Raw genomic sequence first — 23,212 nt, 5'->3', positions numbered from 1 at the left:
CAATGTCTTAACATATGGCACATAAAATAAGAAGAGGCGGTTGCAAATATGCGCACAATAATTAAATAATATGTTTAGATTTAATAATAAATCAAAAGGCGAACGACATACTTCTTTGCGCTTAGCAAAGTTCTATAATGAATTTTGTAATAACGATTTAAAATTTGTTGCATTTAAAATTTAGTTCTGTGTGATACTAAATTGTGAATCGAGTATTGTGCTTTTATAATTCATATAACCAAACGTATAATAATTGCTCATAGTGAAGAAAGTAATTTTCAAGTACAAGATTATAATAAAAAAGATGCGCTTTTAAAGAGATAAAATAATGATTCACTTAAGAACTTTGTTAGTCACTGGCATTTTTGGTATAAATATAATTAAAGTACCTATCTTGTTAATTTTTCGTGAATTTATATTTATGTGACATTTTATTTGCACAGGTATTCTTTCAATAAGTTCGACTAGATCTGAATGCAATAGCAACAATGATTGTGCATCTAGTTTGGCCTGCGTTGATCGTACTTGTGTGAGCCCTTGCGGTAAATTACTTTGTGGCAAAAATGCTTATTGTGAACCAGAAAATCATGCAGCCTGGTGTAGATGCAAGGTCGGTTTTACGGAAGGACCAGATGGGCAATGCGTTAGTCGTGAGTACATGTTCAATTGATAATTTTAATTGAATACCAGTATTATTAAAGTTATCAAATCCGAGCTAATTAATAACTTTGATTTGCTCAATATTTTCTATAAATCAAAGTATATTCGCTTTTCAATAAACACAAGAAAAAGAAAAAAAAGTTTTAATTTAACCCTTAACTATGTCCAATTCAACAAATTTGTAAATGATTTATTTAAAAGTATAATTTGAAAAATACGTATAAGAGTATAGTGCGTTATTCTCCTTTTTACTAATCCAACTCTGTATCTTCTTTGTTACCAGAATGTAAAGATTTCGTGTGTGGTCAAGGAGCACAATGCATAGTAACCAGTGCTGGACCAACCTGTAAATGTCCTTTCGGCCATATCGGTAATCCATTCCCCGGTGGCCAATGTACTGCGGATCAATGCTCAGCAACCCAACCCTGTACTGCGCCGTCCTTATGTATCGGCGGGCGATGTAAAGAACGTTGTGACGGAGTTGTCTGCGGCGTGGGCGCGTACTGCAACAAGGACACCGGGAAATGTATATGCGAACCGTTCTTTGTTGGCAATCCAGATTTGTTATGTATGCCACGTAAGTATTTGTATTTGAATAAAATTATATTACTAATAATACTCGAATAAAATCAAATGATTTATCTGAAGCAACATTAGCCTGGAGCTGAATTTAAAATGCATGTTTATATTATAACTAGTTAATAAATGTTACTATTTACAGCATCTTGTGAAAGTAGTAAGTTTACTTACATTTATGAAGTTGTTAACTTACATTGAAATATTTTAGCGATATCGGCACCAGTATGTGATCCAACATGTGGTCCAAATGCCCATTGTGAGTATGGCTTAACAAACCGTTGTGTTTGTGATCCTGGACAAAGTGGAAATCCTTATGAAGGTTGCGGTGCTCAAGAACGAACTACATGCGATCCTCAGACATGTGGCGTAGGTGCAGAATGTCGTGAAAGCGCTAGAGGTATAAGCTGTATTTGCCCCTCAGGATACATAGGAAATCCCCATGTTCAATGTCATGATATTGACGAATGCTTAGGACCAGCTTGTGGTCAAGGTGCAGTTTGTATAAACACAGCCGGAAGTTACGATTGCAGGTAAGAAGCGATTTATTAATTACAAATATATTGTTTTTTATATTTTAATATAGCAATATTTTTAGTACATATAAATATTATTCAACAGGTGTAAACAAGGTCTTGCCGGAAATCCTTTCGAAATTTGTATGCCTGTACAACAAGGAGAATGTACTGATCCACATAACTGCGCTTGCACTAAAGATTCCGTATGTCCAACCGGTTACAAATGTATTCTCGGAAAATGCAAAAATCTATGCGAAGATATTCGCTGCGGTCCAAGAACGACTTGTGAATCTGGCCGCTGTTTATGTCTACCAGGATATTCCGGCGATGCTCACGATTTAATATCGGGTTGTTCAGCTAGTCAATGTGATAACGATGGGGATTGTGCAGATAAAGAAATTTGCTTTTTATACTCAAAGGGCCCGAGAAAATGTGTTGATGCTTGTGCTAAATTGCAGTGTGGGCCAAACGCGTTGTGTGTAGCACGAGAACATCGCCCCGCATGTATATGTTTTGAAGGTTATGGTGGAAACCCCGCAGATTTAACAAACGGTTGTCAGCCAGAAGCTCGTGTACCGATTAGAAGTGGGTGCCAATCTGATGATGATTGCGATTTAGGATTGACCTGTGTAGCAGGGCCAGATGGAAGGAAACTCTGTGGAAACCCATGTGATTCTGTAGCTTGTGGTCAGCACGAAGTATGTGCGTTAGATAATCGAGGAAGTGCCATATGTCATTGCAGTGAAGGTTTTCTATGGAACCCGATATCCTCTGCTTGCGAAAAACCAACTATTCCAGATTGCCATAGTAATTCTGACTGTCCTCAAGATTCTGCCTGTCGATCGGATGCTTTGGGCGTTTTAAAATGCTCGCATGTCTGCGCCGAATTTACTTGTCCCGCTAACGCAGTGTGTGTGGCTACCAATCATGTTGGACAATGCCAATGTCTTCCGCAATTTACTGGTAATCCGGATGATCGAAAAGGTTGCCAACCCACTTCACAAAATCAATGTACGACTAGCGCCCAATGCTCTGAAATAGATCAATGCACTGCAGGAGATGATGGTATATTAGCCTGCAGGCCAGCTTGCCAAGATGTAAAATGTGGTCCCAGAGCTATATGTGTCGCAAATAATCATGCGGCTCGTTGTCAATGCCCTCCTGGTCCATATGCCGGAGATCCAAATGATATGATCAGAGGTTGCGAAAGTGTACCTTGCGTGTATAACGCTGATTGTCCACCTATTCAGTTATGTAATAGATTGACGCATACTTGTTACGATGCATGTGGTGAAGACTCTTGTGGAGAAAATGCAATATGTATTGCTGAAGATCATCGCTCCGTATGTATGTGCCCACCAGGTTATCGACCCAATCCTGTAGCAGAAGTTGAGTGCGTTCCTGCAGGTTTCTGTGATAATCATCCATGTCACCCTTCAGCCTTTTGTGAACAGGGACCTTCAGGACATATATGCAAATGTCCATCAGGGCAAATAGGCGATCCTTATAGTTCAGGTTGTCGTGCTGAGGGTGATTGCCCAAATGGTGATAGTGATTGTCCATCAGATTCAGTTTGTAAAGGAGGTAGATGTACTGATCCATGTATTGGTGCATGCGGTCCAAATGCTCTATGTCGTGTTATTAATCAAACACCGATTTGTTCTTGCCCGGCACGTTTTATAGCTGCTGTTACCGGTGCAAGAGATGGATGTCTAAGGGTTACATTAGCTTGCAACGGTGATGCTGATTGTGCAGGAGAAATATGCGTTAGTGGTCAATGTAAAGTGGCATGCAGAGATAATTCCGATTGTTCAGTTGGCGAAAAGTGTTTGCAAAATACATGCACAGTTCTTTGTTCCGGTCATGCTCAATGTCCTTCAGGTCAAGCGTGCTTCTCGGGCTCATGTGTAATTGGATGCCGAAGTAATAGTGACTGTGCCAGTGAGCATGCCTGTGTTAATAATAAATGTCATGATCCTTGTTCATTAGATGGAGCTTGTGGAAGCAATGCGCAATGCGCATGTACTGATCATACTGTATCTTGTAAATGCCCAGCAGGTTTTGAAGGCAATCCAATTCCACAACAGGGTTGCGTCCGTGTTCCTTCTACCTGTGAAGCATCTAATGAATGCCCAGCGGGACACATGTGTATGGCAAATCGATGCAATCTTCCCTGCACATCAAACAGCGAATGTGCTATTGGAGAGAAGTGCGCGAATAATATGTGTACTAAAGTATGTTATACCAACAATAATTGCCTGCCCGGTGAAATTTGTACTTCAGGAATTTGTATACCTGGATGTGCTACTGAGGCAGATTGTCCAAATCATGAAGTTTGTATAGGAGGAAATTGTCAATGTGCTAATGGTTTTTACCCTCTTTCAATTGGTTGTGCTGATATAGACGAATGCACTGAGCATCCATGTCATATAAGCGGAAAATGTGTTAACATTCCCGGATCATTTCGCTGTACATGTCCCGCCGGAACTGTGGGGGATGCATATTCAGAACCAGGATGCAAAAAGCCATTACAATGTACTAATGATGCAGAGTGTGCTGACACTCTAACCTGTGTAGAAGGCCGCTGCTCAGATCCTTGTTTATCCATAAAATGCGGTTCAAATGCTTTATGCACTAGTGCAGATCATCATGCGATATGCACTTGTCTACCTGGACATTTAGGAGATCCCACGAATTCTCAAACTGGATGTTTCCGAGTTGAATGCCTAGCGGATGAGGATTGTTCTCCAGATAGACACTGCCACCAAGAATATAATCGTTGTACAGATCCATGTGAACAGGTCGATTGCGGAAAGGGTAGCTGCACAGTGCAAAATCATCGCGAAATTTGTGTTTGCTTCCCTGGCTATACATTCATAAATGGTAGATGTGAGGATATTGATGAGTGCGCTACAAATCCATGCCATAGCACGGCGCAGTAAGTTACAAAATAACTAAACAAGTTTTATCTATTGAAAGTTCAGTTTGAGTTTAAATTAATAATATAATAACTTAAATTTCAGATGTCAGAACGCTGCAGGCACATATACCTGTTCGTGCGCTCATGGACTGGTCGGCGACCCATCAGCTTTAGGATCTGGGTGCCGCGCACCAGGCGAATGTTTTACAGACTCTGATTGTCCATCTACTGCAGCTTGTGAAAATAATAAATGTCGCGATCCTTGCGAAGCGAGCGATGCTTGCGGTAAAAATGCACTCTGCATTACTCAAGCTCACAGCGCAAGATGCAGTTGTCCGCTACAAACTAGAGGAGACCCAATTATTGAATGTCGTATATTAGAATGTACTGATAACAACGATTGTGCTGCAGAGAGGTACAACTTTATAAATGTTTATAAACTATTTGTCACATTAAAATTTGATTAAAAATTCTTTTTTATTTTTAGAACTTGTTTGGACGGAGAATGCATAGACCCATGCAGTCTCTCTAGCGCATGTGGAGAACTAGCCGATTGTTCTGCGGTTAACCATAGAGGCATATGCACGTGTAGAGCAGGCACTACAGGCGATCCACTTTTAGGTTGCGTGGCACTTCAATACTGCGCGAATGACCAACACTGCTCTGCTGGAACTGCATGCAGCGGTGGTTTATGCACACGTGGGTTTTTGGCAAATATTATATAGGCATATATATATATATATATATATATATCTGTGTGTGAAAAATATGATTGTAATATTCAATTTATGTAAAATAGCATTTTTAACTGAAATTTATGATTATTATATTTTGTTTCTAGCGCTATGCACGAGCAATCGCGAATGTATTGGAGAGCAATTATGTATTCGTGGTTCCTGCCAACCGACCTGTCGTTCCAATTCTACATGTCCAGATCAACTTCATTGTATTGATAATATCTGCACTCAATTGCCAGGTAACAACAATATTTATATCTAAAAAATATAATATAACAGAAGAGTTGCTTTGGATTTTCTTTCACTTTTTTGAATAATTGTACAAACAAGATTTTTGTATTATGTAGGATGCCAACATGATGGTGATTGCATTGATAGCGAAACGTGCACAATTGATGAACGGGGTCAAGCCTCCTGCCGTGACCCTTGCGAATTATCTGGAGCGGCTTGTGGTAGAAATGCGTTATGTACTTCAACAGGGCATCAAGCACGATGTACTTGTGCTCCAGGATTCTTTGGAGATCCATCCAAAGAATGTCATAGTGGCGAATGCATAACAAATGAAGAATGCCCATCTGATAGAATTTGCAATAATAGAGCTTGTATACCACTTTGTCATGATATATCAGAATGTGGCGAAAACGCGTTATGTTTTGCTGAAAACCACGAAAAAATTTGTCACTGTAGTCCAGGATATACTGGTGAACCCGAAACTGGTTGCAGATTATTAGATTTTTGCAAAAATGCACCTTGTGCTCCGGGCGCTAGATGTGAGTTAGGCGCTGGTTCGTTCAGATGTTTGTGTGCTGACGGAGCTGTTGGCGATCCTTATAATGATGGCTGTAGAGCTGCTGTTGAATGCGAACATGATGATGACTGTCCAGAAGCTGCTATGTGCAGACGGGATGGTCCAGAACCAAAATGCACAGGTAAATGTCATAATAATTCATGATAATCATAATTATTCATGTAAGCAAATTATTATTAAAAAAAAACTACCTTTATAGATGTATGTGAAAGAACTGCTTGCGGTCCGAATGCAGAATGTAAACCGTCTGGACATACGAGTTTCTGCCAGTGTCGTGATGGATTTGAAGGAGATCCAAACGATTCAACAATTGGTTGTAGACCACTTCCAGCACCTTGTCGTACTACTGCAGATTGTAGAGCTGGTACCTACTGCCATGGCGAAATTTGTCGACGTAAATATTTCTTCAACATTATTTCTCAATTTTATTTTGTGAATGCAATTTGTATATTTGCCTATCCATTGATTTAGCACCATGTCGCTCCGATGATGAATGCTCACTTACTGAAACTTGCATGCATGGAAGATGTGTAAATCCTTGCCAGCAACCTAAAACATGTGGTATGAATGCTGATTGCGCCGTTCTTGTGCATTCGGTTTCATGTACATGCCCGCCAGGATTTACAGGAAATCCACAATTGGAATGTGTCCGAAGTAAGTTGTATATTATGGTATATACTTACTACTAAATATTTTCTAGAAGTGCAATCGAAGATTAGATAAAAACAAAGGGATGAAATACTTTGAAATAAAAGCAAAATAATGTCATTTTCAGTTCCCGTATCCTGCACATCTGATTTAGACTGTGCGGAAGAAAATAGCTGCAGAGAATCTATTTGCTTACCTACATGTAGAGCAGACCAAGAATGTGCAAAGAATGAAAAGTGCATCAAAGGAAATTGTATTTGTAAGTGTATTTGATTTTATTTGAAGCATTATTTTATATCAAATAGTTCAATATTTTTGCTCAATATTATTTCTATATATTTCATTTTATTTATAAGAAATATAATGCACAGCTGTAGTTACATATTATTTGCCAACAATTCTAGATAATAGTTTTACGATGCATATTTTTTATTAGTTATTGTATATTAAAAGTGCATGTAGTGAAATTTAATACATATTATATTAATTTCAACAGTGACCTGCCGAGTGGACAATGACTGCTTCCTTGGACACATTTGCTTGCGTAATATGTGTGTCTATGGCTGTCATACTGACTCCGACTGTTCTGCAAGTGAAACTTGTCGTAATAATCGATGCCATGATCCATGTTTGGGAGGGCCTTGCGGTCCAAATGCCCAATGCAGTGTCATCAATCAAAGAGCAGTTTGCTCGTGTCCACCAGGATTAGTTGCTTCACCATCGGCTCAAGTTGCTTGTGTTAGAGCTCCTTTATCTGAATGTACTGAGCACAGTTCATGCCCAACAGGTATAATAATATTATTTGTTCCTTGACTAGATATGAATTCCATACTTTTCTAATACTTTGTACATAGTTCGATCTTTATTATATGTATATATTAATTTATAACCTGTAAATATTTTTTTTTTGAAATTATTCATGGTTTATAAATCAATTATAACTTCTCATAATTTGATAGGTCATGCTTGTACACACGGTCTCTGTAGGCCACTTTGTGGATCAGACGCTGCTTGTTTAAGCAATGAAAGATGCGACCGTCTTGGTGTTTGTAAGTCTTTATGTAGACGTGATGAAGAGTGTAGGAATGGGGAACTTTGTCACAATCAGGAGTGTGTACCTGGTTGCAGGGCTGACTCAGGGTGCTTGGATCATCAGACATGTATCCATGGCCAATGTGGAGGTAAGTTATCAACAAATATTTATACTTGAATAATGTAAAAGTAAAATTTGCATATTTATATTAAATATTTTGCAGATCCATGTCAGTCGCCTACGGCATGTGGAACAAACGCTATTTGTCTCGTTGAAAAGCATCGTAAACAATGCAAATGTACAGCTGGATTAATAGGTGATGCCAATGTATCTTGCAAATACCCACCCACGTCATGTCATGTATCAACTGATTGTCAACCAGGTCAAACATGTTTTAATGGAATCTGTCAAGTAACTTGCAGAAAGTAAGTTGTAATTTACTATAATATTTGTGAACAAATATTTGTTTTTTTTTTGCAATAATTTCATTTTTCTACTGTAGTGATCAAGTATGTTTATCAGATGAAAGATGCATTAGAGGTGTATGTCATGCTATATGCAATAGCGACGCAAAATGCGGTTTTGGGCAAATCTGTGAAAATCGTGTTTGTCAAATTGGTTGTCGAAGTGATATTTCTTGTGCATCTAATGAAGCTTGTATAGAAAAACAATGTAAAGATCCATGTACAGCTATAGGTCAATGTGGACCATGCGCCAGCTGCTCTGTAGCAGATCATGGAGTTCAATGCTCTTGTCCTTCTGGCTTTCTCGGAAACCCAATGACTTTATGTAGAAGAGCGGCCATAAGATGTGATGGACGTTGTGAATGCGATGAAGATGGTTATTGTTTGACGAGATGTACCAAAGATAATCAGTGCGCCTGTGGTGAAAGCTGCTATGAAGGAAAATGTAGAACACGATGTTCACCCATAGATTCGGACAGTTGTCCTGATGGAAAATTATGCATTTCTGATGCTGTATGCATACCCGGCTGCCGCACTAATCAAGATTGTTCAGAAAATAAAGAATGCAGATCTGGTAAATGTATAAATCCCTGCGAAGGTGCTTGCGGAGTTGGTGCAATTTGCAGAGCTGCAGATCATCGTGCCCTATGTTTATGTCCAGATGGATATAGAGGAGAACCAAGTGTAAGCTGCAAATCTTATGAATGTGACACTGACGATGACTGCGATTCAGAGCAACATTGCTTTGAAAAGTCATGTAGAAATCCATGTTTAATAGAAGGAGCTTGTGGACAAGATGCTCAATGTAGAGTTATTGGTCATAGAGCTCATTGTACATGTCCACCAGATTTCTTCGGAAACCCATCTGTAAGATGTCAAAGAGCAGGCCAAGAAGCTTGCTTGCGTCAACCTTGTGGAACCAATGCAATGTAAGTACAATCAAAATTTTCAGTTCAATCTCATCACTATATAAGCTATGTATTTTGTTTGAAATTGATCATTTAATAAAAAATTGCAGATGCACTAACGTGCCAGGTGGCTATGAGTGTAGCTGCGCTCCTGGTTGCATGGGAGATCCAGATCGCGGTTGCGTTTGCGATGGTGAACTGGTTAATTTATGTCGAGATCATCCTTGTGGTCTGAATGCACAATGCAGAATGACACCAGGAGATTATCCACAATGTTATTGTCCAGTTAATTTCCCATCAGGAGACCCATATGTCCAATGTAAGTTTGTACAGTGTTATCTCGCCGGAAATGTTAATAAACTGCTGAATTTTATTTTCAAAAACAATCTATAATTTGTGAAGCATTATTGTAAAAAACTATATGAACTTATTATAATTGCAGGTACCATCGAGAGATCAGCTCCGGATTGTCGGACATCAGGCTGTGGTTTAGGCGCTGATTGTTTGCGACAGGGCTTACGATTTGTTTGCAAATGCCCACCGGGTATGACTGGTAAACCAGAAGTAGAATGTCGAAAAGGTATGAATAATACTTTATTTTTCTCAACATTTCGATTTATAAGTTCTTTTATTTATATCAATCACTTTTCCCATAAAATCCAATTGCACTTGTTATAAATTCAAGAACTTAGTTGAATGCTTACTTGTCACATATCAAACATGATTTTGTACATATTTATGTATATCTGACTCACATATACATGTATATTGTACGCATATGTATGTATATACAATTGCACTTTACTTTGATATATAAACTACACCAAGCATAGAAATATCACATGAATGCGGAACGGACATACATAATATATAAATATTTATTGATAAATAAATTCGTGCACAGGTGTGATTTTGCATCAGTGGTGTATGGTTGTGATTTTTGCCATTTTTAATATTTTTCTTTAATTAAGTTTTGACAAGCAACTTATTCGCCATATTATTTATTAATATTATATTATTTACTCAATATTATGAATACGAAATTAAAAATAATATATATATATATATATATATATATATATATATATATTTATTTTCTATTCAAAGTATTAAATAATTTAATATTAATGAATTATATTGATTATTTATCGAGCCAAAATACTTTTATCATGATTTAATTGTTACTTATAATTAATTATCAATATTTACTTAAAACTTGCATTTTATCCTATTCAAATAGTTTAAAACTAACTAGTTTGAAAACTATAGTTATGAGAGTTTAAAATTAATTGAAATTTTAATATATATCATAGTCTCAAATGAAGTCAGACTATAGCTATTCGTATAATTAATTCCGATCCATCTAGAAACTTGTCGAGAAAAATTAGTGGCACCACTGATTCATGTATAATACACAAAGGCAAATGTTCAAAATGAACTTTATGTTGGTCTAAATAACAATTTACTTAAAAGTCTAAAATCTCTAAAGTCGATCAATGATTTGACACAATTATACTAACGAATTGAATATACATATATTAATTGTGAGTGTTACTTATACGTAGTTTACTACTATAAATTTGAAAGTTAGATTATTGGAAGGGGTTTAGTGAGTAACGCCTTGATAAATTAGATCTTTCTTGTCTTTTTAGTCGTTTATCGTAAATCAAATTTATTTAATTACATATTTGCAATGTATGTGTCCCAAAATAATCTAACTTTCCGAAAGAAATAATGCTCTAATGTAGCGCTGATGTGTTAACTTAAATAATGTTGTGTAACATATTTAGATCAAAATAATATTAATTTTGTTTTATTAATAAAAAAATATACACGTATAAACACACGCACAATCCCATGCTGACATATTGTAAATATTTCCATTTCCATCATCCAACATCCGTCTTTGTTAAGCTACTTTCACCTCAACTCTAAAAAACGGTTTCCCAATCTGTGTTCGTGAGGAACGATATTTATTTACATTTGAAAGAGCTTGTCAAGTACTATTTTATGCAATAAAACAGAAAAAGAGTTTAAACTATATTAAATTATTTGAATAAATAATTTATCAGAGTTTCGTTTTATTTTACCATCATACAGTATTCTTGAATTCCTTTGTCACCAATCTAATATTTCTAATTATAAACTTCAAGCAGATTGGGAATTACAGAAAGTGACCTTCTATTTTAAATTAGCTTCAGTCCGCAGACCGGCTTGAATTTCTTATTTCATAAAATAGGATTAAATTCTAATAATTTGGGATATGTCGATTTATGTTCTAAATGTACATACTAAATTTTGGGAAATTCTATGAATACACATCCAATTATCATGCTCTCTTCACGGTTCCTATCCAATCCAATGTATTTTATATTAATTGTCCTTTAGATAATTGCCAAAATAGCTACAAAATATTTCTTCATATCTCCAAATTAAATATTTTAATTCCCTCTTACTATTATTTTATTTTCAAAATATTTGTTATCAATTTGGCAACATTTTCAAAACGTTTACGCTTTTATCTGATCGGCGTTCTCGTTCGTATTCGATTTGGCCCCTGTTAGATTCTGAGTGCTCAGCGGACCGTGATTGCCCTGGAGATCGTGCGTGCACTGGCGGACGATGTATTGACCCATGCTCCCAACGGGGTGCTTGCGGCGAGAATGCACTTTGTACCCCTTTGCTGCACAAAGCCCGTTGTTCCTGTCCAAACTGCTACATAGGCCGTCCTCAGATATCATGCAGACCAGATCCGAAATGCAGAGAAGCTACTCCGATTTTACCAGCAATTCCGTGCAAAACAGACAGCGACTGTCCTTCGGACAAGGCTTGTGATCGAGGATTAGCTGAATGCAGGGACCCCTGTCAATTGGGCCCTGTTATTTGTGAGGATAACAAAAAATGTGAAGTGCGGGCAAGGCGACCAGTATGTGTTTGCCGCGCTGGATTCGTCGTCAACGAATCGGGAGAGTTGGCATGTGCCCCGGAAGATGCGCAATGTACAACCAACGACGAATGTGCTTCTAATTTAGCTTGCATTAAGGGTGAATGCCGCGATCCTTGCATTACACCACATAAAGATAATCCTATATGTTCATCTGACAAAACATGTCACGTCCTCGATCACAAACCAATATGTTTGTGCCTTAAGGGGTGCAGTCCTGCTCTATCAATTTGTCTCCGAGATGCTGGCTGCCCACCAGGCTTAGCTTGCAAAAACTTTAAATGCGAAAACCCTTGCGATGGAGTAAAATGTCCAGACGGTACACCATGCTACGTTGAAGATCACAAGCCAGTTTGTAAATTCTGTCCGCCAGGATTTGTCTCAGATGCTAAACAAGGATGTCTCAAAGGTAAAGGAATAACACTTTCTAATACCCGGTTCTGTATTATAAATTCCACCTATCAACGTATTTTTCAGATATCTACAATTTATATGAATATATATAAATATATATGAATATTTACAAATATATATAGATATTTATAAATATATATATAAATAATTATATAATTATATATATATACTCGTATATATAAGCTTTTCTGTAAAAAAACTTCCCTGGTAGCTTTTAAAATCCTTGTACAATTATTTTATGAATGACACTGATTTTAATACTTTACTTAAGAAACTTTACAGCCAAACCTCAATTCCCATAAATCCAATTACATATTGCCATTTTCTGCTGTTCATACTTTGCTGAATTAATGATTCGCATAATCTATTAATGCAATATATAATAAAAGAGTGCTATTTTTTCTAAACCGCCTTACTTGTTGGGAAGCAATTTATGGCTGATTAATTTTAATCATGTTATCTTTATGCATTTTAAAATAAATAACATAACAAAATGAGCATAATTGCATTTTAGAAATTGTGAATATATTGTACATATCTTGATACAACTAATATGTAAATAGTTATTAACTTGTTGTAAATAGTTTAATATATTATATCCACAGCAGAACTTCCATCTAGCTCTCGAGAGTGTACAGCAGACAGCGATTGCGAGCAGCCTAGCGAAACTTGCGTAGGTGGTCGCTGCTCCGACCCCTGCGCAGGTCGTTGTGGTTTATCTGCTCTCTGCGTGACACAGACCAATAATATTTCCGTCTGTCAATGCACTTCTGGTTATACAGGCAATCCTTTCAACCAATGTTTTCCTCTCACTAATACTACTGTTCCTATAGGTTTCCTACCTAAAACAACTAAAGCTGACACTAGTCTTGAAGTAGAAAATCCAGAATCGGTAACGAAAAAAATTATGGATTTCACAGTGACTGCTGAACAGCAAACGCGTAGCACTGTACCTGACACAGATATCGACATAATAAAAAGTACAACTGCTAAATCGTTTAGCAGCGAAAAAACTTCTGATATAGAGAATATTTCGAAATCAACGCGTAAGGATACTATTGGTGATAAATTTGATATTGGAATTACGACAACTTACCCATACACAACTACGAGTATCGATGCTATGAATAAAGGAAGTTCATTGCCACTATCTACAACGGATGAAACACTTTTGACAACAACTGCATCGTCGGTGGATGCTTCAAAATCTGCAACTCAGTTTACTGAAACTGCTATATCAGATAGTAGTACTGAAAAAATACATTCTTCGATATTTACTACTGCTTCAGGCAAAGATGATAAAGAAACAATAGGTTCAACACAGTTTTCTTCTAAAATTTCAGATCTTGTTACTGAATCCACATTATATAGTACCACGGAAAATACGTCTTCTTCAACGTTGAGAAATATTTTAGACATTGATAATGAATCAAACGCTACTACAAAATCGTATTCAAAGACTACTGGTAATTTGATTAATTTGTCACCTTCTGACAGTACTGAAAAAACTCCTTCTTCTTCAGTACATAATACTTTACGTGAAAAAGAGGGTGACGAATACAGCACAACACCATTTTACATCAAACCTACGGAAAATGTTATAGAAACCTCTACGGCTCATAGCAGCATAGATGAAACGTCTTCTTCGGTATTAACCACAGACTCAAGTGAAGGAACAAAAGGCGACATTTTAGGTACAACACCATTTAATTCGGAGCATTTGGATTACATAACTCAAACTAGAATACTATATAGTACCACTGAAAAACAATCTTCAGAAATTTTATCTGAAAGAATGAGTACCACTCAGTATAGGCCTACAAGTCAAAGTATTGATAGCATAACATCACATAATATTACGGAGAATGTGCTCTCTTCAATCTCTACTGTTAGTGAAGATACAAGCGATGCATCATATACAACACAATATTCAACTAAAATCAAGGATCATCCTATTGAAGCAACAACAGGATTTAAGTCAGAAACTATGGATATTACTGAAACCGAAATACCCTACGATAGCACGGCAAAAGATTTTTCTTCACTTATTACTAATATTCCACAAGACGAAACAAAGGATGAAAAAACTGGTACTACACAATCTTATTCTAAATCTACGCATCATTCGCGTGAAAATATAGCAACAACTGTTCTTCGAGAAAATACAGAAAGACAAATATCTGGAGATCACTTTACTGAAGATCCATTTTTATTTAGAAACACAGAGAATGTGCTTTCATTAACCTCTACTACTGTGTTATTTGAAGATACGAAAGAAGAGCAGTCGACAACTACACAGTTTTCTTCTATATTCACAGATCATTCAACTGAAATTACAACTTCACATAGAACCACAGATGAAATATTTAGTGCAGAGTCTACAACTACATTTGATAAAAGTACGAAAGACGATAAGTTTATGCAACCATCTGAATTCATTTCATCAGAAAGTACTGAAAAATCCACTGATAAATATCATACTGAAGAGACTACATACCCAACAGATTCAACAAAAAATTATCATTTTGACACAACTGAAAAATTTAAGACTACGACAGATTTTTCAAGCACAATTGCTGACAAATCTATTACAAGTAAGTTTTTACAAGAAAAAACCACTGACTCGATGTTATCAAGTACATATAAATCTGCATCAGACTCTGCAACAAAAATTGATATAAATAAAGAGACCATGTTCACCACGCAAAGTCATCAAACAACTGAACCTTCTTCAAAAATGCATTACATTACTACTGAAACAATTAATGATATCCAAAGTAATGATAAAACTCAGCCTGATATAAATAAAATTATGCCTTCCACAGAAAGTTCTACTATTTATAGAGACGTTGACGGCGAGGTTGAAGTTACTGAGTATTTCAAACCTATAGAATTGCCTCATCAAACTTCACAACAGCCAGAGATAACAACGCAATATGAATCGCATACAGATACACTAGATTGGAATTTAAATTTAAAAACATCTACTGACACAAATACCATAAATGAAATTATAAGTGTTGATCGATTTAATGTACCGAATACTACACTATCTTCAGTAGCCGATGACGCCAATAAACATGTAACCGATGTATTTTCTTCCACGGAAAGTAATAAGATTGAAAACGTCACTCTCGTCGATTCTGTAAAAACTCAATCTACGAATAGCATCACTTCATCTGAAAACACACAACATACAGATACTACTATTACAGAAAAAGCTAGTACTGTTGAATCAATAACCAAATATACCAAAACTGTTGGCTCAACTTCAATATATGATTTGCATACAACAGAAGATTATAGTTATACAAAACCATCAACTACCCAAGAAGGTGACGAAATCACAACTTATCGCGGTAATTATATTCCTACTTCGAGATCTGAAAGTAAAACTGAAAAAATACCTCAATATTATTCGACTACGATTCCAACAAAGATCACTGACCTAACCGAAAATGATGTAATTCATAGTACAACTATTACAAGTAAAATTAAAGAGCATTCAGATACAACCGCTTTTGATGAATTGACCACGGAATCAGTGGCGACAAGCAGAAAAAATAGTCGGTATCCGAATACCTTTTCATCCAATGATTTTGTAACTGAATCAATGACGACAGATATAGTAAAGCATTATACGGATTCAAGTATTGATAAAATGAGCACTCTTGACAATTCTTCTAATCAAGCTACAATGCGCACAACTTCATTATTATATGCAAAATCTACAAGCGTACCACACCTAGACCAAGATAAATCTACAATAGAAAATATATGGACCACAAAAATTGTGACAATGCCGGAAATTGATAAAATTTCAATTCATGCAAACGAACAAATACATGATGATACTACAGTTCACAGTTACACTACACACACATATTCCGAGCCATCAATAATATCTACGATGGATACTACTAGCAAACAAATTGGCTATGATGGCATAAGTACAAAAATAAGTGAATTCACAGAAATTATAAGTGGTCAAGATGTAACAGAACCTGCCAACGCTTCTATTAACATGACTAGTACATATGATGATAGTCATACAGATTCTTCAGAAGCTAGTTCTATAAAAGAAACTTCTACAACAAACATAATTGATAAATTTACAGCTGAAACAACAACCGATGATATAGAACAAACAAAAGTTACGAAACCCAAATATGATCAAATGATTAATCAAAAATCAACGAATGAAGAACTTTTCACTAGCACCGAATCCTTTACTTATAAACCCAGTTCCGTTACTTCGGAAACTGTTGAGATGAAACAAACAGAAAATATCGGTACGACAGAAACTATACAGTCAACATCGGAGGAATTCACTTCAACATTTGAAGGATTAACACCAAATAGTACAAAAGTCTTTGATCAGACTACTCAAATTGAAACAACGTCACCAACGAATGATTTTCCAATCTATAATAGAACTATGACATATACAAACATAACAGAAAAAATGCCGGATTCCACTGAAACATCAAAGTTATTTTATGATATTAAAAATGTTACTCATTATCAGACATCGACAGAAACGATTAAACTTGATTCTACACATTATTCTGATGATACTACTACTGCATATAATTATAAAGTCATAAATGATAGTACAACAATAAAGTCTGCAACAGAGATTATTACTACTGCCTCAACTAAAAATGAAAGCGATGCCAACATTAATGGTATTGCAATTACAACAGAATCTATTTCAACCGCCTTACATACGTTATCAGATAACAGTAGAGGAACAACTACTGAATACGTTACACCAAATGAATCTTCAACTAGGGAAGCCATCGATGCCTTTACTGGACAGGATAACTTTACTGGTTACACGTCAGGTGATAATTACACTACAATGAGAATTCCAATAGAAGATATTGTTTTCACGAACAGAAGTACCATAACCTCTGATACAAATCAAGAATCAAATACTATGAGAAGCTCTGCTACTGAAATGTATAATTCAATTAAAAACGAAAGTATTTATACTACCACCTCAAATGATGGTGTAACGAAATCTAAAGATGATGGTGTTGAGATTGTATATAAGACAACAGTTAGTTCTAAGTTTACAACAACTGAGAGTGCTACCGAGAAATTCGCACAAACAAAAGTCACTAGCGCATCATCGCCTTTGGAAGATACAACTACATTTACAACGTTATCAAATACTGTAACTTCTTCAAATCCCATGACTACTTTTGCAGTGAATAATACATTGGACGAAAACACTAAATCTGATGACCTTACTACATCAACTTCTGTAACAAAAGATAAATGGAATGAAACTAATTCAACAAAAATATTGCATACTGGCAAACCAGTGTTTTTGACTACAGATGGATATAAGATAATTGACACAGTCACTGGTACAAGTTTTCATGATGTAACTACAGCAGAACCTTATTCGACTTCGAAAATTTCTGATAAAATATCAAATAGTCCATCAACACATACTGATTTTGATTATGTTACTGAACAATTTTCCACAACACACATTGATAATACAGGAACTACTTCTGTAGATCGAAAAGTAGTAACCACATATACAATGCGAACAGAGGGAAGTGAAAACCCATCTAGCACAACGGAAATGACAAGCTCAAATGCCGATCTTACAATTAAACCACAATATAATACAGCAAAGGATGTTGTAGAAACGACTGATAAAATCAGAAGTACAATCGGTGACGAAGATCGCAAACAATATATGGATAACGATACTTCAACAGTCAAAATTATTGAAGAACAAACTAATACCTCAGAAGATCAACATACAACTGAAAGCTCGTTTACGGATTTTACACATATAAATGATAGACCTGTTACACAATCCACTCAGTCTACACTCTCATTTAGAAATACGATTTCTAATATTCAATCAGAAGATTATGATGTAGAACCAAGCATGGATAAACAAGAACCCACAACTGATATTACAACTAATACAAGAACTACTTATTTCAGAAAAGATGATAGTTGGAATAAAACAAAATTTACTGTTGTTCCGGATACAGATGATAACAAATCTTCTACGGAACCCTATTTAGATGAGCACATGAAACATACAGAGCATCAATTTGATATTTCTACGGATAGATATGATGTTGATCATCCATTATCTTCTCTGTTGAATAAAAGCTGTTCCAATGATAAAGATTGTAGTGCTAACAAAGTATGCACAGATTCTGGTTGTTCCGATCCTTGCATTATATATAAACCATGTCCGCAAAATGTATCTTGTGTAGTTATAGATCATTCAATAATGTGTCTGTGCACGTCTGAGCAGATGGCCACTGAACAATGTAATGTTACACCAGGTAAAACATCGAGAAATTAAACATCTGGCAAAGTGTCATTTTTCTGTCATCATGGAATTCTACATTATTGATATTTACACACGCTATAATTTAATAAATTTATAATTTTATACAAATTTTGTTGAAATATTAAAAAATACGTAAAGTGTACATCATTTGCTTATAACAATAAGGAAATATCGATAAAGTAGAATTCTTGTTGGGATAATTGTAGGAGAACCTGGACCAAGGAGATCTGAGGATTAACTGCAGCAGCTCCTGTTTGCAGCCTGCATGTCTCCGATTATCAGACGCAGCTCATTAGCGTCTGAATCCAAAAAATATTATGCAATTTTTATATATTTATACTTCTCATGTATAATCATATTTTATGAAAAATAATAGGGCTCATATGATGCAAACATTTTTTTAAAAATAACATTGAAATGTACATAATCTCGGTGACTGAATAATGTTTAATCATAATATGGAAGAAGTGCAAAATATAAAATATGATTATTTGCATGTATACCATTGATTTTTCCATGTACATATTGCTTCATATATCGCATTGCATGTTTGGCTTAAAAGTTGTAGGTGATACATTTTGTATATATATACGTTAAATTATATTTATTATAATTTTGATGTACAACTATAAAAACATTTTATAGTCGTTTAATGTATTATTTCCAGATTATGCTATGTTCAATAGAGGATGTAAATTCGATTATATATATATATATATATATATATATATATATATATATATATGTATATTTATATATGTATAATATGCATATAATGTGCATATGTGTGTAAGTAAACAGTACACATGTGCATATGTATATGTAAAGGTATATATAAGTATGTATATCTATATATAATTATATATACTTATAATTGGTGTTATATTATATATTTAATATATAATGTTATGAAACATATGTTATAGCTATGTTACGGGCAACTCCAAATCACCTTTCGCCCGTAATTTTTTCTTGAACTTGGCTTACCTCATTGGATCCATTTTGTATGTTTAAAATAGTCAATTGGTTTTTATTTGTTACCGTTTATCACTTAAGTTTGAAAAACTATGCAGTAATGAGATTTTCATTGCTTATTACAGTTGAAGGTATTATTGTTTTAAACTTCATGCCAAATTTAAGTGATATATAATTACTTCAACGTAACAATTAAATATGAAACTATTTATAAATTGATGCTATCTTATATATTGAACAATAATTATAGTATCAATTTAAAAAAACACAATACCTTGCCGTCATTGTAATTACTGAAATATGAACCAAACTAATGTCGATTTACAAAACTGTAGAAATTGGATGCCGGTCCCATATCGATTGCCCATCACAACAAGCTTGTATTAATGCCCGCTGTTCAAATCCATGCACTGCTTCAAACCCGTGTACTAAATCTGAAGAATGCCACGTGGAACGGCACCAACCTGTTTGCGTAAAAGGTTATTTATTCATTTTCTACTTATATTCGACGTCTTTCATAGTAAACTGAATCATTATTCGTAAAAATTATATTTTTTGTAATTTTAGTATGCCAGTGCCAAAAGAGCCATGATTGTAAACCAGGTCATCAATGTGATGGATGTAATTGCGTTCATATATGTAAGAACATTTATAGAATTCGGTGATCGAACCATGCATTTTATTATACATTTTAAATTTCAATTTACAGCTTCCAGAGATCCCACTATAAGTACTGGCTGTGAACATTGCCCTCCAGGAATGTTTTGCGATCCAACAACTGGAGCATGCATTCGAGGTAATGCATAGTTAATTTTGTTTATTCATTTCAGCCTTTTATAAAATATTCTTGGGATCCCTTGATAAACACTATATCTTATTAGGATCACCCGGGCCTTCAAAGGCTACTGAACCTTGTAGAAGTGACTCCGATTGCTTGGATTCTGAAGCTTGTTATCGAGGCCAATGTCAAGATCCCTGTGAGTTTAGCAAAGCATGTGCGGAGACTGCTAATTGTCATGTTAAGCTGCACAGACCGATTTGCACCTGCCCTACAGGATATGAGGGAAATCCTTCATTCAAATGTTCACCAACGATACCTTGTACGTAATACTATTATAATAGGTTCATTACTGAAAATTTAATTACTGATGTTGTTAATTTTTTTTATAGTAAGTTGCACTCGGAATGAAGACTGTTCCTTGACGGAAGCTTGCGTAAATGGAGAATGCATTCATCCTTGCACAATACATAATCCATGTGCGCACAATGCAGTATGTGTTAATACAAATCATGGAGCTGATTGTAGTTGTGCTGATGGTTATCAAGGAAATGGATATATCGGATGTACAACTGGTATGCATACTATATTATACACTTACACAATATAATTAAAAATCTGATATAATATGAACATTAAGTATATTTAACAATTATGACATTGGATGGATCTGATTATTTTTGTAGCAGTTGTCATTGGATCAATGTGTCAATACAATGAAGATTGTCCACCAGATAAATTATGCGATAGATTGAATAGAGTATGTAAAAATCCGTGCCAAGTAGACTCTTGCGGAACGGGCGCTGAATGCACCCCTGTACAACATGGCGTTGAGTGCAGGTGCCCCATTGGAGCAACTGGAAATCCATACATAGAATGCAATACAGGTAATAGAACATTTAATAAACGTATGAGTGGAATATAAAAATTCCTATAAATTCACTAAATATATTTTTTTTATCTTTAATTTGTTATTGTAGTTGTGGGATGCTTATCGGATAATGATTGTCCGCTTAGTGAAGCTTGCATAAATGGTCAGTGTTTGCCACCTTGTCAATGTGGACACTATGCAATGTGCGAAATTGCAAATCATAAGGCTACTTGTAAATGCCCACCTGGATATACAGGAAATCCGAATCTCGAGTGTAAACCTCGAACAAACCCATGCGATCCAAATCCATGTGGAACTGGTGCCAAGTGCGAAGTTGATCATGGTAGTCCAATATGTTTCTGTCCAAAAGGAATGACTGGAAACCCATTTAGAATTTGCAGTAAATATCTTTATATATATATATTTATACAATAAGTTTCGATAATTAAAGCATTATTGATTTTACAGTACCTGAAGGTGATGAATGTGAACGAAATGCTTGTGGGCCAAATTCTGGATGCCGAATGGTCAATGGCAAACCTTTATGCTTTTGCTTGCCAGAATATGAAGGTCAACCACCACGAAAACCATGCCGTTTACCAAAGAATCCATGTGATCCCTCACCCTGTGGTCCCAATACGCAGTGCACAGTTCTTGAAAATGGATTTTCAAAGTGTACATGTCTGGCAGGATATTTAGAAAGCCCGAATACAATACGTGGTTGCATGCAACAACGCTCTCCGTGTGATCCAAATCCTTGTGGTCATGGAGCAATTTGCGATCCAGATAGACAGCCAACTTGTTTCTGTCCCGAGCCATCGATTGGAAATCCATTCCGAGCATGTTCAATGCCACAAAGAGGAACAGATCTTTGTCAACCTGGTCCTTGCGGCAGTAATTCTGAATGCTATGTTGTATCAGGCCGTGAGCAATGTTATTGTAAATCAGGATTTATTGGAGATCCCTACACAAATTGTTACAGATCACCACATTCACCTTGCGATCCTAACCCTTGTGCTGTAGGAGCTGTATGCAGCGCGTCACCTTCTGGACAACCACTCTGCAGTTGCCCTGACGGAATGGGTGGAGATCCTACATCAGTTGGTGGCTGTGTTGGATATGAATGCCAAACTGATGATGATTGTAGTGCAGATAATGCTTGCATGGGTTTCCGTTGCAGAAATCCTTGTCCGGGTTCTTGTGGAATAAATGCTGAATGCAGAGTAGAAAAGCACCATCCAGTATGCGCCTGTGCTGCAGGATTAACTGGACATCCATTGAAGCGTTGTTATCAAATTCAGACACCATTGCATGATGATCTATGCAATCCCAGTCCTTGCGGAATAAATACCATATGTCAAGTGGTAAAAGGACGCCCTGTGTGCTCTTGTTTACCAGATTTCTTAGGTGAACCTCAAACTGGATGTCAAGCTGAATGTTTATTAAACTCTGATTGTCCTGAAGATAAGACATGTTCTAACAGAAAATGTATTAATCCTTGCGGTATTTCGATATGTGGAGTCAATGCACAATGTATAGTAAGGTACCATACGGCTGTGTGCGGTTGTCCAGATGGATATATTGGAGACCCACTTTCTCTATGTCAACAAAAACGTAAGTA

General features: G+C 35.9%; 1 protein-coding gene across 1 annotated transcript in view; it reads left to right on the top strand.

The window, feature by feature from the left end:
- LOC113388013 overlaps positions 1–23,212 on the top strand; it is a 274,449-nt gene that overhangs the window by 184,912 nt on the left and 66,325 nt on the right. Inside the window, 27 exon segments of the mRNA XM_026625420.1 lie at positions 444–650; positions 944–1,237; positions 1,448–1,769; positions 1,858–4,692; positions 4,778–5,089; positions 5,162–5,373; positions 5,516–5,650; positions 5,759–6,340; positions 6,419–6,613; positions 6,691–6,873; positions 6,995–7,126; positions 7,364–7,654; positions 7,827–8,048; positions 8,124–8,325; positions 8,403–9,293; positions 9,383–9,591; positions 9,715–9,852; positions 11,837–12,625; positions 13,236–18,959; positions 20,278–20,421; positions 20,510–20,581; positions 20,652–20,738; positions 20,824–21,042; positions 21,113–21,295; positions 21,407–21,607; positions 21,701–21,991; positions 22,060–23,205. Of these exon segments, the coding sequence (XP_026481205.1) occupies positions 444–650; positions 944–1,237; positions 1,448–1,769; positions 1,858–4,692; positions 4,778–5,089; positions 5,162–5,373; positions 5,516–5,650; positions 5,759–6,340; positions 6,419–6,613; positions 6,691–6,873; positions 6,995–7,126; positions 7,364–7,654; positions 7,827–8,048; positions 8,124–8,325; positions 8,403–9,293; positions 9,383–9,591; positions 9,715–9,852; positions 11,837–12,625; positions 13,236–18,959; positions 20,278–20,421; positions 20,510–20,581; positions 20,652–20,738; positions 20,824–21,042; positions 21,113–21,295; positions 21,407–21,607; positions 21,701–21,991; positions 22,060–23,205 (16,218 nt within the window).

This window comes from Ctenocephalides felis, unplaced genomic scaffold (genome assembly GCF_003426905.1).
Source record: "Ctenocephalides felis isolate EL2017-DRISC unplaced genomic scaffold, ASM342690v1 CF-g0.4_SCAFFOLD_03572, whole genome shotgun sequence".
Lineage (NCBI taxonomy): Eukaryota > Metazoa > Arthropoda > Insecta > Siphonaptera > Pulicidae > Ctenocephalides > Ctenocephalides felis.
The sequence above is the reverse complement of the archived record's forward strand: the minus strand, read 5'-3'. Positions and strand labels throughout refer to the sequence as shown.